The sequence below is a fragment of the Helianthus annuus genome, chromosome 7 (assembly GCF_002127325.2).
Source record: "Helianthus annuus cultivar XRQ/B chromosome 7, HanXRQr2.0-SUNRISE, whole genome shotgun sequence".
Lineage (NCBI taxonomy): Eukaryota > Viridiplantae > Streptophyta > Magnoliopsida > Asterales > Asteraceae > Helianthus > Helianthus annuus.
The window spans coordinates 102,889,485-102,905,576 of NC_035439.2; the positions used below are offsets into that span (position 1 = coordinate 102,889,485).

Here is a 16,092-nt window from a genome sequence, read left to right on the forward strand (position 1 = left end):
TTTAGGTGGATGGGCATAATAGGTCCATAGCCACCTATGAAGCAAAATGCCTAACATGTTCGCAAGGAGGTCGAACATCATAGATCATCTGGTTTGCATCAATAAACTGGTAACAATGGGTCTGATTACTAAGTTACCTAAGACAAATCGTGGCAATGACACAATGTGGGTTATAGTCGACGGGCTGACTAAGTCGGCACATTTCTTGCTAATTAAGGAAATTTATAATCCGACAAGCTAGCTAAGCTATATGGGACAACATTGTGTCTCTTCATAGAGTACCGTTGTCTATAGTATCAGATTGAGATACTAAATATACTTCTTAATTCTGGAAAAGTTTCCAGCAAGTGCTTAGTACGTACTTAAACTTTAGTACGGCTTACAATCCCCAGACTAATGGGTAGAGTGAGCGTATAATCCAAACTCTGGAAGACATGCTACGTGCATGGATAATTAACTTAGGTGGTAATTGGAATGAACATCTACCCCTGATTGAATTCTCCTATGGTAATAGCTATTACATTAGTATAAAAGCCGCACATTTTGAGGCTTTATGCATGAGAAAGTGTTGAACACCCGTCTGGTGGGCTAAAGTTGGTAGAAACCAACTCTCTGGACCTAAGATTGTCCATGAAACAACTAGAAGATTCTTACAAACTAGAGATAGACTCAAGGTTGCCCATGACAGGCAGAAGAGTTATGGTAATAAAGGTGGAAGCCTCTCAAATTCCAAATCGGAGAAAGTATAATACAGAAAGTCTTTCTCTAGAAAGACAAAATAAGGCAAGCTGAGCCCTAGATTTATTAGACCATTTGAGATGACAGAATGTGTCGATTCAGTAGCATATAGACTTGAGCTACCAATAGAGCAGAGTGGAATCCATGATGTATTCCATATCTCTAATCTGAAAAGTGCTTAGCTGATAAAGCACTTGCCATGTCTTAACATGACGCTCAAATTAATGAGAGATTAAGGTTTATTGAAAAACCTTGTCCATTAAGGACCATAAAATTTAAAAAGCTCCATAAGAAACAAGCTTCCCTCGTCAAAGTGAAATGGGATTCCCATCATGGCCCAGAATACACTTGAGAGGTTGATATCTGAAATAAAACAGGAATAACCATATTAGTTTAAATGAATCTCGAGGATGAGATTTCCTTTAAGGGGGTGAGGATGTAACACCTGTAAAATTTTCATCCAATTGTGCGACGACACGTGTCCCAAATCTCCAACTAAGGAGAGGGAAATTTATCGTTCAACTATGTAACGATACATCTCCAATCTCCGACTAATCCCGACTATGTGGAGAGAGGAACCTCTGACTAATCCCGACTATGTGGAAGGAGGAAGGACCCATACTGTACGTTCATTGAAACGTGTCCCGTATCTCCGACTGATCCCAACTCTGGGAAGGAGAGTGACTATTAATGCCAAATGGCAAAAGAATCAAAGTCCAAGGACTAAAAAGTAAAAATATTAAGTTATTGTTTCTGGAGGTCCCTTGCGAACCGCAAGGCTTAGCCCTTATGGTCCGCAAGGGGTTTAAACTAAAATTGTGCGCCTAAGGTCCTTACGGACCGTAAGGCATCACTCTTATGGTTCGTAAGGTGATGCCAGAAACAGCTTCTTGGCAGCTGGCTGCCTTGGCTGCGAAGCTTGCCACCTTGCTCCGTTTTACCACCATTCCACCTCCATCTTCCAAGTGTCCTGGCAGTAATCAGATTGTGATGACTCATGGGACACTTGGCATGATTTGGTGACACTTTGAGTAGTATAAATAGCCATAAGATCTTCATTCTCAACTTGCAATTTTCATTTTCTTCTTCCTATATTCTTGGAGCTTGTTTCCAGAACTTGGAAGCCTCCTACTAAGTTCTAAAAGTGTTCTTCAACACTAGTAAGTGCTCTCTCTAGTCTATTTCATTTCTAGGCTAAGTTATTAGCCGAAAGTCAAGCAAATTGACTTTTATTTTGGCTTTCGATTATGACCATTTATGATCAAGCCAATGTTCGATTCAAATATGGCTACGTGATCGTAATAATGAAGGTTATAATCATCTGAGATTATACCTTCTAAAGATCACGTTAAGTAGGCGAAATGACGAGTCAAGTTTATATTAAATAAAAGATCAAAAACGTAATTTTTTCAAATTACGCTAATTGAGTTATTAACTATCAAGACCTTAAATTTTGACATCATAACAGTTTATAAAACATATTAGGACATGTCTAAACATGTCCAACTCGTCTTTTCTTGTTTAGAGCTTAATTCTATATCGAAAGTCAAGCAGTTTGACTTTTGATTCTGACTCGTTTGGTCAACATTAGGACTTGTTTAAAACTAATATTATGACCATGTTAATATAAGGTGTAACCCTTAGAAGTTATATCACTTGATCATATTGTTTAGTAGGTCAAATGACAAGTCCAATACTTATATTTTAAAAAGGACAATTATGCCCTTTTGATCTTAAAAGCTAAAGAAATGGTTTTCAAACCAAAATAACTATCATTCTGACTTTTAAACAGAATGTGTAATATTATAGAATGTGTTTTAACACCTTGGACTTGTCATAAGACCCATCTAACCTTCCGAACTCATTTTTACGCGCATAACTAGTTATACGAACATAGTTCGTATAATTTACGTGTAACGGGTCTAAATGCTTCAAAATCACTTCAAAACAGAATGTTTAGTTAATTTTCCTTATCCAAAGAGTCATTGTACTCGAATAGGTATAAACCACATTTATTCCGATTTACGCTTAATCTAGCGAATCTATTCTTAAGTAACGGGTCATGTCTAAAGGAACTAACCTTTGACCCGTATACATTCTAACAGATAAATAATTCTGTTCATTCCAGACTATAGAACCCCCCAGATAATCGGACTTGGATCAATAATACTTTTACTTGAGGCTTTTGCTAAATTATAATCATATTTGATTGAAAGCTAGCAAAAGGTAAATACGCTTAATTTATTTTAGTTTTTAAACTTGGGGTATGGTAAATACGCCACTTGGAGCGGGTATTACATAAATGAGCCAACTATGATTGCTCATAAATGTAAGACCTCGGTTTAATCCGTTTTACTTGATAACTGAAACAATTGGGGGTTATTGGTACCGTGTCCGGCCGTCCCGACTCATTAACTATTATGGCCATACAGAATAATGTGTAGGGGTAGGCATGTTTACTGTAAGACACATTTTATTCAACTTTGGTGTATACCCTTAATCATTATAGCACTGAAAATGATCGGCTCTGATCTCTGGTTCCTATTGTATGACAAGTATGTAAATCTGGTGACATAATAAAATCCCAAGAAATATTAAATTATTACCTACGGGTTTTCTCTATGTATAAAACTCTTTTTGAAAAACTGTTTTCAAAACGAGTTAGTTAATTGTATTTACCAGCGAAAGCTGGCGTATTTTTAAAATATTGAATCGCATGTACCGAACTTTATAATAGGCTGGGAATCTGGGTCAGCTAGAATGAAGGCTCAGGAATTTGTAATTCCTCAGCTTAAGGCCTATGATGTCTAAGCTCTTTTTTTATTTCGATCTTGCTTGTGGACTTGTACTCGAATACATGTACAACTTTTGTTTATATATGCAAGACTTTTGTTGAATTAAATATTTTTACTCTAATACTTTCGTTGAATTATTAAATTGTGATACTTTTATCCAATCGTCACGACCCATCCGGGCCCACCGGAAATCAGGGTGACATACTAGAGGCAAGCAAGGTAAAGTCGTTGCGTCTTGTATTTATAAGGATTTTGAGACTTTGCTTTTTTCCTTTCCTTTGTCTAGAGCAGGGGCGCAACTTTCAAGGGGTTGGGGGGCCTGACCCTTCGAACTTTTCGGTCAGTAGTGTTATGTATGTACGTTTCGTATAGAATTTTTTAGGTATATACGTTTTTGACCCCCTAAATATTAGGTCCGGTGACTTCCGACCACCGGTGGAAATTTTCAAGCTTCGCCACTGGTCTAGAGCCCTTCGCAAGCTCGTCGATGAACGCGGGTGCCTGCAGACGAAGACTGTTCGACTCGACGAACAAGCTATGTCTTGAAGGCGCCTGGTATGACTTTTGTGTTGTAATGACACCTGAATCACCATAACCATCCTGCGTTGAAATGAAACTGTGTCTAGAAGGTTCCATAAACGAATCGGCCAACTTTTGTTGCTGGCACAACCTTTGTCGTGTCAAATGATTTTATACGGGTCGTATAACATTATACGATCTGTATATAGGGTGTGAAAATAAAATTTAGGGGTGTCGCTTTATTAACCCCTTCAAAATTAATGCTAAGTTTTATCAATGGTTGATATTTGATTAACTCCAAAAAAACATTGAATGATTATTATTTATTTATAATCTTTACAATTTCATGATTGCATATAATTTCTTGTTATTCATCTAACGATGTAATTGAAGATTAAAATAACTTAATAAAATTGTATTTTTATCTAGTTTGTTCTTCTGGCCTAATACTTAACTGCATGAATCCATGATAATATGTAACATTGTTTGCTGGTTTTAACTTAACCACCAACTTAATTTTTATGTAGTTTTAAGGTGACCCCTCTAAAACAAAGATATTATAAAATCATATTAACCATTTATATGACATTAAAAAATGTATCCTATCAAAACGACACTTCATGTGGCCCAAACAACAACCATATGTGGAGGTGCCTTATTGCATTATACAACGTACCCTTAATGGTTTCTCTAATAAAACCAAAATAAAGTTATATCTAATTCCAAACAATACAATTACTAAAATTAAACTAATTAAATTAAAACTGGCTCAGCATTTTATGCATATTTACAAAGATGATATATGTTTGGTCTACTTTTTGTGATACTGTAAAATCACATAATGTATTATAATTTTATAATACAAGCAAAACAAAGATAAGACACTACATAAGAGAATAAACCCGGATAGATGTATATTTATGGGTCAAACACCCAAAAAGAATATGGTATATGAATGCTGTGTGCTCATTTGTTGACTTTTTGATAAATTCATTTCTATAAATACAAATACAAATAAGACAATAAAATAACATTTGCTCAATGTCATGCTTTAATTTTAAACAAATGCAATGTTTAATTAATGTCCTTTAAAGGGTTCTTTAAAAAGAAACTCAGGTTATGTAGTGTAAGCTGAATAACATAATTTTATTAATTCTTTATATGTAAATGAAATATGACTATTAGAAAACGTAGAAAAAGTGTGTAGTTTAGGACATGTCTCGTATATTCTTATACTAAAAACAAATTAAGTAATATAAATATGTTCTATCATCCAAAGTAGACGATATAGTAAACAACTCCGGATTCTCTATTTGACTTTTCATACATCTATCCATCGATGCACGTAGCTCTTCAAGGCTTCAAAGGTACTTTATCTTCTTTTTTTTTTTTTTTAAGGCAACACAGACTTTATTTCAGAGACAAGATCCATAGCAAGAAGCTACAGGCCTACCGATCTAATTATGCATACAAAAGAAAACAAACCATAACAAAAACTAACATCTCCTATCCTAAACAATCATGAATAGTAATTTTAAATTTATAATAATATATAGCTTTTTTAATTATTTATTATTTTAGTATTGTGATACTTAATTATTATATTTACTATTAACTTTTTTATATATTTTCATTTTTTTCCTTTCCTTAAATTATATTCCTCTATTATTTATTTTCTATTTTTAATAATTTTTTTCTTTTCTAAATCATATTTCCTTTTTTAGTTTTTTTAGTTAATTTGATATTCTTTTAATAACTTATGTTCGTTAAATTTTTTGCCTTAACATTCACGTATAAATTTTGTTAAAAACAAACATGTATTTAAAATAGAGTATTTATTTAGTATCATTAAACGGTACGATAATAAAATGAACCGATTTTGACGATTGGGCTTTCTAAACAACATGCTACTTTTTCAAATAACGTTTGTTATACCTTATCATTTGCTTCGTTTCGCCGCAACGCGTGATGTCAACAAATCTAGTTACATTTTAATGTTGAAACTTTGCCATTCGCTCCAAGAAATCTCTTTGAATTTCGACCGGTTCAAAGGTACTTTATCTTAACAATGATGATGGTCATTTTCCTATAATCACAACCATAGAGTCGACAATGACGATTCTCTGTGTCTTGGTAACGAAGATTTAGGGTTGGTTTCTTGTTCCAGAGTTGTGATCTACGATGTTTCTAGGTAATAAAGTTCATTTCGTTATCCATGGTGTACTCTACAATAATGCTCAATTCTTTTTTCGAGTGCTAAACCTAAAAATCAAGCAACAAGTATTAACAAACAACGATTTTCAATTTTTTTCATCAACATTCAAACATAGTAGTTAGTCACACTATGATACGCCTCGTTATATACATATGTATCAAAATGTAATCTTATCAATGACGCTACAAAACAAAAGGGTTTGAACATGGCATATTCGGTTGTGTTCTCTCAGTGAAGGTCGAAGCCATGAATGACGGTCTGTTGGGAAAGATGATGCGAGTAAAGAACTAATCGACATACTAAAGGATCATCAAGAAACACCACAACATCAAAACAAATGCTTGTCTGCGATTCTCTTTGTTGTTAAAAGCCAGTTTTCTAGTGGTGTGAATCAAATATGAGAAGTTGGGTGCACCTTTATAATGTGTTATACATACTGTTATATACATGTATGATGTACCTCAAAAGTCAAAACTAAATGCAACATTTGGAGAGTTAATGAAAATCTAAAGTTATATGATTATAAAATAAATACAACATTAGATCAATTATAAGAGGTAGATGCCACCATTGTATATAGATACATTGAAACTAAAGTAATTATTACAACACTGAGTCAAACAAAAAAAAAAGTGTTATACTTTATAGTAATAGTTTACATACACCATTATCTACTTATGCTTCAAACCTTATACAACACTTAAATAATATTTAAAAGTGAAGAAGTCGTAATTTGTGTGACACATATTTACAACATTGCCTCTTAACGTCGCAAAGGACGCAAACCCTTGGGCCCTTTTATATATATAGATGAACGCACCGTTACGCCACCCGGGGTGGAGACCTTTTTGTGCGTGATGAAACTTGTTCACGCGTGAACAATTGCAAAACACCACCGCCACCCCCTTGCCATCACGCGTCAACTTTAAATCCCGTTATATTTTTGACGCGTTATGTTTTGATTGATGTGTGGGAAATTGTTGGTTGGGGGGAAATTGTTGGGTGTGGTGGTGAGTGATGACCATTTTCACTAAAAAAGGTTGTGAGAGATGGAATAATGGTTGATGACATGGCGAAACTTGATTGGATGTGATGAAATTTGTACAAGTGATGACCATCCCTACCCCTTATAACCTAAGAAATTATTAAATCATATTAAATAACGCTTTTTAAAAAAAAAAAAACAGATCGCAATACCCACATTGTTTCATAGAGAGATGATGGATTTATACATTTTTTGAAAATATTAAGATATTAAGATTATAAAAGTTGATGTAACTATCAACGGTATAGCTTTAGTTAAAGTTAATTCACACTAGAATAGAATATTAACATATCAAACATAATCCAAAATAATATTTTAACCAACAAAATGGACAATTATAGATACAAGACACCAAGCTCCAAACTGACTTTTCATTTAATAAGCCAAATTATGTTTCATAGTGAATCTTTACAAAATGGCAACTCTTGTTACCAAGAATCATGTGAACACAAACTTAACCTCCCACTACTTCACCATTACCTCCCTCAACTACTTAACACCATTGCTTTACAAAATTACACATATTTATATATATAAATATATAGTTACGCGTTGTTTTCAGAACCATTATTATGTTGAACCGCTAACCTTTTCATCATATATATTAACTTAGTGAGTAGTTATATATAAACCTTAACTTATGTGATTAATGATGGTGGGATTTGTTCATTGTAGGAGGTCACGTGATTATTATTATTATTATTGCATGGCCATGCAGACGATAAAAACTGGTTATTTGGTAGCTGCCACACTCTCATTACTTGATGCAAGTCCCATAGTTTCTGCCGGAGCATCCCTAATTCCGACTTGAGCCGCTCGTTTTCGCGTCGAAGAATCTGTTCCTGGTGGCTAATGAAGCGTAACCGGTTCGTTAGGTCCCGGTTTCCGGCCTTATGCCGGTTCACAAGGTTCCTAAGGTTCTCCAAGTGCTTTTGTTTCCTCATCCGGGAGCGCCTAGCCGACTCCCGGTTTGAGATCATGCGTCGTTGCTTACGTTCGTCGATCGGGTTGACTACCGCCGGAGTTCCAGCGTCGGAATTGGAGGTGTTTGTCTTCTGGGTGGAGTCGTCGGAAAACGAGAAGACGGGCTCTTGAGTTGGGTGGAAAAAAGGGGTTTCGTGGGTGTCGGTGGCCCACGGGTCGAACCCGGTTGCGAAAAAGGGGTCGGAGGGGAGGTGGTCAACGGCTGCCGGAAAAGTCAACGACAACATTGCCGGAAAAATGGTTTTATACGGTGGTGGAAAGAAGGAGATCGAAAGGGAAGAAAGGAAGGGTTGGAAGCCGGTATTTAAAGGGCAAAATGTTGAGTGTTGGTGGGGCCCACCAAGGGTGTTTTGGTCATTTAAGCATAATAGTTTATAAATAAATTATAGTATTTTAACCGTAAGACCAACTGATTTTAGTTACGTAAGGTTAATGGTGTCGAGTCAGCCGGCACTTAAGTGGGGACCACCGTGGCTTTTATAAAAGTGGTGACGTCAGCAATGTGGGTCCCATTGTTTTTATGTATTTTGGCTTAATTACGAAGAAATAAGACAGGTGTCACTACCCCATGGGCTGGCATGATTGAAGCCTTGTTGTCGGAACACGTAGGTGGCTCGGCGCGCCAAGCTGGCTTACGGCTTACTAGATTTGAAGAGTTGCATTTTGATGTGAGATTGTGGTTAAAAAAATAATTACTAAGCAAGGTTGGAAATTTGAAGTATCCTTAATAGAGTTAAATGAATGATAGTGAATATAAATCATCCATTAGGAGCACTAATTGAATACAAATCATGCATTTCACTTTCACTTATTGAACATAAATCATCCATTGGGAGCACTAATTAAAGGGATTATTAACTCAAAGTTTATTGTTATTTTACATATCATATTTTTGTTAAAAAAAAACTATACATTCCTTGTTTATTTTGATGATGATAAAAATATAAAATTATGCATTTAACTATTCATACACTAATGTGCAGGGGCGGACCCAGGTTGTCCCCAAGGGGGACGGGCGCACCCCATGACTTTTTTTCGGTTAGTATATATGCGTGATGCGCCCCTTATAAAATATCAACACCGCACCCCTTGAAATATTAACGCCGCACCCCATGACCGAAGAAGAAAGAGGAGAACAAAAAAAAAGTTTTCCGGTGAACAGAAAGAAGTTACAGGAATCATGGAGGAGCTCCAGAAATCGGAATTGAAAAAGGGAGACATAGAGAAGAAGATGGTCTTTGAAATGCAATTCAATGCATAATGCAGTAGTTAGTTGCAGTACATTTGTTTTGTGGTTAATAAAGTTCCTTGTGCTATTAAAAAAAGTTAGTTGAAGTACATCGAAACTTGAGTTAGTAATTTCCAATCTAGAGGCACAATTTAAACAAGCATGAGAAAATCATTATTATTATTTTACTTTTCATATTATTATTCATTAATTTTTACTATGTAAATACTATGAATATGAATATGAATTATATTACTGATCTTTTATATTAAATACACGTAGTTTATAATTTACAATTTACACTATTTTCATATCTTCTTTAAAATTTAATACATGCAGTTTTAAATTTGAACCATTTGTACCACGCATAAAAACTAATGATTTTCGTAACGATATTAAAATAGAGATGTTATAATGGTTACATTTCAAAGAATGTAAACCCGTACGATATTGTATTTTCTATTATGCAATTGAACAAAGATTAACGTACTTTTTCTTGATTATATAAAATTTAGTTTGATTATCTTTTTATACGATCCGAATCGGTCCGATCTGACCCGAACCGGACCGAAAAAATTTATTATATAACAATAAATAAAGGACCTCTGAAAATTTCCGCACCCCATGAAAAAATTTTCTGGGTCCGCCACTGCTAATGTGTATATCTATTTTTAAGTGGCGATTTCATTGAAAATCAAGCATGCTGATCGAAAAAGTACAGCAATGGAAAAAATTGGGGACATAGATGATTACATGGCACACTACATGCTGACACAGTAGGTTATATTGCCACCTTAAATTCTCTCTAGGACCTCCAATCCAATTTCAAGTATTATGCTCTTGAGCGGATCCATAGGAAAGAAAAGGCCTTTATCTCCCCGATTAACTTTTGTGACTGTTTTGGTTTATTGTTGAGGATTAACTCATTGTGTGTCCTCCATAACGACCAACATTCAGTAGCCATAACAATATACATAGTCTTCTTCATGTGACCCAAAAGCTGCAAACTATGAACGTGTTCAAGTAATTCCACTACACTTACCTGATATCTTGGTGGGGGTATTTTTGTCCACAAAGAGACCACGACCCAAAGTTGGTTTGCATACTCGCACGTGACGAGTAAATGATCCGTTGATACATGGTCAATGGTGTTGAGTTAGCCGGTCAACCCCGTTATTAGCTAATGGAATGTAAATTTGAAGAGGAAACGTATAATGTAAAAACACGGTTAACCCTATCTGTGTTGTACCTATGTCTCATACTTTACGGAGACATAAAATTTCAAAAGGATGGTAGATTGTGTCCTGAAACCATGTCATGTCTTATTCGTTTTTATCATATGTTCATCAATTACTGTAAACAAAATGAAAGTCATTTCTCTAAGCCGAAAATTAAATAACTTATTATCCAAAGAAATGTTTAGCTTTTAAATTACTTTTGCTAAAGAGTCAAAATTGGTGGAATTTTCTATACTATTAGGATATCCAACATTATTTCATCTAGATAAGAAAAAAAAACAATATACTTAACTTTGGGTTAGGATGTGAAAAGCAAATATGACCACCGACTAATTATTAAAATGAGAAAAAAGTTATCACTAAATAACCAAGGAAACATTTCAACAACGAACTCCATTGAATAGAAAGAGGTTCATAGTTAGACTATGTGTAATGAGAATTGAAGATAAAGTTTTTTTTTTTTTTTTTTTTTTTTTGGCATTATATGATATGTGGCACTAAACTCCTTTTTCAAGATCAAGCCTCTTCACTAACGTTTTCACAATGATGCCAACACTGATCGAATCACGACCCGGGGGCGGTGTACGGAGTATTATAGGGCATGATCTTTGCCACTTCACGCCCAATCAAATTACCACTACGGGTGCTCTTAACAATTACCATCGTAAAGTTCCATGAGTAGATTTAAGGTAGATTAGTTAACACACATTCAAACTACTCTAAATTTGGTATACATTAATTTCTTCACACGCAACAAAAAATTATATTCCATTAGCTCATAACGTGAAACCAAACCAACTGTTTCTACACACAAATTTGAACAATATTCACATAATCAAATCATTTATGTAAACACATTAAACTTTTTACAGATAAATACATTGTTTTGTACACATAACATAACAATTGATTTGGGTTTCTAAGAACATGCACATATTGATCTTACACATATGGAATTCTTACTAAAGTTTTACAAACATTAACAAAAACAAAAAAAAAATAAAATAAAATAAAATAAAAAGAATGTATCCAAGTTCTCTAAAATGAACTATTTACTAGCTAAAATACGCACTCATACAATGATTTTGATACACGCAACGAGAATTTACATTCCATTAGCTCATAAGGTGAAACCAAACCATCTATTTCTACACACAATTGAACCATTCTCATATAATCAAATCATTTATGTAGACACATTAAACTTTTTAGTTTTTACACAAAACACATTCTTTTATACACATCAACACAAAAATCGAATTTGAGTTTCTTAGAACATGCACATATAGATCTCACACAAATAAATATGGATATTCTTGAGTAGAGATTGGACACACAAACATACAAGGATCCAATACACACAAAGTTAATTGTAATTTCCTTTTACGAACTTAAATCCAAATTTTCGTCGGAGGTGATAGTTGGAGTCGATCCTTCCTAGGCGGCAATGATTTAGGAACGGGGGAATTTATTTTATAATAATTTGAAAGTGATAATATACTAGTTTAAGTATACTAATCTATGACTTAAGTGTAATTTATCGGCCTATAAAGTCCATAAAAAAAGTCTTGAGTAGTTGAATCCACACTTATATTCAAGTCTAAAGTACTTTTTGGGTACTTGATTTCAAAAACTAATCAACAATTTAACATACATGGGGTATGGTTATTATATAAGAAAAAAATTACCCTGTGCATACTAAAAAGAGAAAATGGTTAACGTAATCAAGGGTTTTTTTTTTTATCAGTATATAATACTTTAATTGTCTTAAAGGTTAAATTAGTTTTTTGAGAAGATGAGATAATGAGATTTAAAATAGACTTGTCGGGTCACTCTTTTGCTTTCAAAAGTTTATATGATATTACTTTTACGTATACGTATTACTTTAATTGGAAGTTAGTTTTTAGCTTATTCTTTTAGATTTGAGTGGTAATTTTCTGTTTAGAGTATATATTGAGCTATATGATGTATTGATGTAATTAAGTAAGTAAAATATATAATATTACTTAATTTGGGTAATTAAAATTTAGACAATACTTTTTATTGTTTATTTTAAACAATATATTTTTCTGTTTATTTTAGATAAAGTTGCTTTACTTATTTTAAAGAGTAAAGTTAGTGTTTTGGACACTATGTTTTAGCCGGTTTAACTCTTTCAGCCCAAAAGTAATATTTTAACATATCAGCCCCCGAGGTTACATTTTATAACGGTTTTGGCCCCTAACACTAACTTTGTTACTTTTTTACAGTTAAGTGTAAGAGTAATTATATACCTTAAGAGTTGTTTTTGATAATTACAAAGTTCTTTTAGTATTGAGATATTATTATTATTGCAATTGCTCAAGTTTATTTTTTATTTCGTTATTTTCATGATTATTATTTAACAAAATATGTTTTATATATACAAATAAATATGTATTTTCATTAACCGTTTGTTTTTTTATAAACGTCGTTTTTAAAATTATTTGTTTTTGGTATTTTTTAAACTGTCCATCGTTTTTAAAATTATTCATTTTTAAACCACTTGTTTATTGAAATCGTTTTTTAAAGTTATTTGTCATTTAATTTTTTTAAACAATTCATTTTATACCGTTCTTTTTAAAATCATTTTTTTAAGTTTTACAAACAATTCTTTTTTTTTAAGTAGTTAATTTTTAAAAGCGTTTCTTTTTAAACCGTTCCTTTTAGAACCGTTTTTGAAACCATTCATTTTTGAAAGTTTGTATTCAGTTTACTTATATCCATTAGAGAAAATAACTTCAGAAAATGAACGATTTCAAAAATCGAAGGAATTTAAAAACGATCGATTTTAAACGAACGAGTGTTTTAAAAAAACGAAGATTAAAAAGGATGTTTATAAAAAAAACAAAACCTTAAATTAATAAGTTAACAAGTGTAAGGTACTAAAAAATGCACGAATTTAATAAACGAAAGGTTAAAAATAACGAATTTTGAGTAAACAAACGGTTCAAAGAAATGGAAGATTTGAAAAACAAATAAACTATTCTAAAAAAAGTTTGAAAAATGAATGATCTTTTGCAAACCTTTTATTAGAATGTTCTTTTTTCAAATCTTACATTTCTTTTGTTTTTTTATACACGTCGTTTTGTAAAATTTAAAAGATGAACGACTTAAAAAAGCGAGTTGTTTAAAAAATAAATGATTTTAATAAGAATGGTTTAAAATGAAATGTTAGAAAAACTTTAAAAGACAAACGAATTTAAAAAGCACGATTTAAAAAAAAACAAATGGTTTAAAAATGAATAATTTTAAAAACGATAGATGGTTTAAATAAAATGTAAAAAAAATAAAATATTTTTTAAAACAACTTTTATAAAAACAAGCGACTAATAAAAATACATATTTATTTGTATATTTAAAACGTATTTTGTTAAATAATAATCGTGAAAACAACGAAATAATAAAAAAAGAGTAAACTGCAATTTTACCCCCTGGGGTTTAGGCCAATTGGCACTCTGACCCCCCCCTAAAGAAATAATTGCAATTCCCCCCCCCAACGTTTGGTGTTATGTCGCAAGTTTACCCCCCCCCCCCCGGCGTCATAGTTGTTAACAGACCTGTTAACTATAACTTGAAATGACTATATTACCCTTCAATTTTACCCCCCAACATTCCTGTTATGTCGCACAATTACCCCCTACTGGTAAATTATTAATTTGTCCTTTGTTATTACCCCCTGTACTTTGTGTTAAGACACAACATTACCCCCTGCAACTTCCAAAACCCTTCCCGCCAAAATCAGAAACTTGTTCTATGTTTCTATACTCAAAAATCAGAACCTATTCTATGATTCTATAATCAAAAATCTGAAACCTATAAGTATACTCAAAAATCAAACCTGACCATGTATCAAACCTTCAATGTTTGGCTGTTCAATGTGTTCTATACTCAAAAAAATCAAACATGTACAAAAATCAAGCATACCTGCTAAGTTTACAATTATACCCCTGCTGCACTATCTGACCATGTATCAAACCACTACTGCACTAACAATGTATCTGTGACAACCCTAAAAATTACGGGTATCCGTACAATTAATTTATATTTAATTAATGCTTAATTACTGTGCTTGCTTACAATTGTGATTAAACTGCTACTTGATTTCTGATACATACATATACATGCATCATACTTTATTACTGTCACTTCATTTATTACACACAAAACAAAAGTGACAAACTTGATGCCCAAAAGCACAGTTAGTAAACTAAGCGGATAACCCAGTAAACATGATGACATTGCCAGCACTAGACAGATACTGTCTCTAAGGCCAGTACGAGCCGGGAATAGATTACTACACTAGTAGGGAGGTGAGGATTGTAAAACTGCGTCACTAGGTGATAGTTACAGTCACCGGATGTGCCTAAAACATGCTCTAATTACAAAATCCTGCACTTTATTACAAAAATTCAGCACTTAAGTTAACTAGTAAAGTGCAAAAACATGGGAAAATAATACTAGACACTTTCCAAAGTGTCGGGAATTCATCGTGTCACTAAAAATAATAATAAAGACACTTTAAATGCTTATTTAGCACTTTAACGGATCAATATCCGACCGAACAACCGGACTTTACCCGGAACATAAAAATATTGTCAATGATATTGTTTTTCCTTTTCTGAGCTAGTTAGGGTCCCCGAACACCTTAACACCCGTTATATTACATAACACACTAATAACTAACTTTAATCCCTAACTAAGCATAACTAGCACTTAACCATACAATTGAAATCAAACCATAACCCCCCCCTAACCGATCGGTTACCCAAGGGGTGACCCACCCCACATTTGTTGATTATTATATTAGTCTATGTCTAATATCTTGAGGACATGTTACACAATGGATTTTAGTAAAGAGTGGTTTATAAGAAGGCTTAGAGGATAAACCTTTCATTCAAAACACTTCACAAAGAAAATTACTCTCTCTCCCTCTCCTCTTGTGTTCGGCCGAGATCCCATCCACACCCACACCCACTTTTGTTTCAAGCTTCAAGCATTTCAAGGTTATACAAGGGCGTATCAAGGTGTTCAACGAGGCTCGGTGCTATCGGAATCTCAAGAACCTCACTACGTTGCTTTTATCCACCTTATTTTCGCTTTCATTCTTCCCTAGCCACGAGCTAGTAGTAAGTGCTTCCAAACACTCTATTGTTCATGTTTAAAGTGGTTAATAAGAGGTTTAACGGTTAAAACTCAAGAACTTACAAGATCAAAACTAAAAGACTTGAAAGTATGATGAACTAGTTGGTTAAAGAGAAACAAATGGTGTAAAACTTGTGAATCTTGTTTTGTTGTGATTATTTTATGTT

At 33.4% G+C, this 16,092-nt stretch overlaps 1 protein-coding gene across 1 annotated transcript; it reads right to left on the reverse strand.

The window, feature by feature from the left end:
* Positions 1-7,652: 7,652 nt before the first annotated feature.
* Positions 7,653-8,571, reverse strand: LOC110867841 (basic leucine zipper 4). The gene has a single exon (XM_022116892.2). The coding sequence runs from the start codon at positions 8,521-8,523 to the stop codon at positions 7,951-7,953; it is 573 nt and encodes a 190-aa protein (XP_021972584.1). The 5' UTR covers positions 8,524-8,571; the 3' UTR covers positions 7,653-7,950.
* Between the last annotated feature and the right edge of the window lie 7,521 nt (positions 8,572-16,092).

What these genes read in the sequence shown, in the direction of transcription:
- LOC110867841 (XM_022116892.2), bottom strand. Translation starts at nt 8,523, where the DNA reads ATGTTGTCGTTGACTTTTCCGGCAGCCGTTGACCACCTCCCCTCCGAC.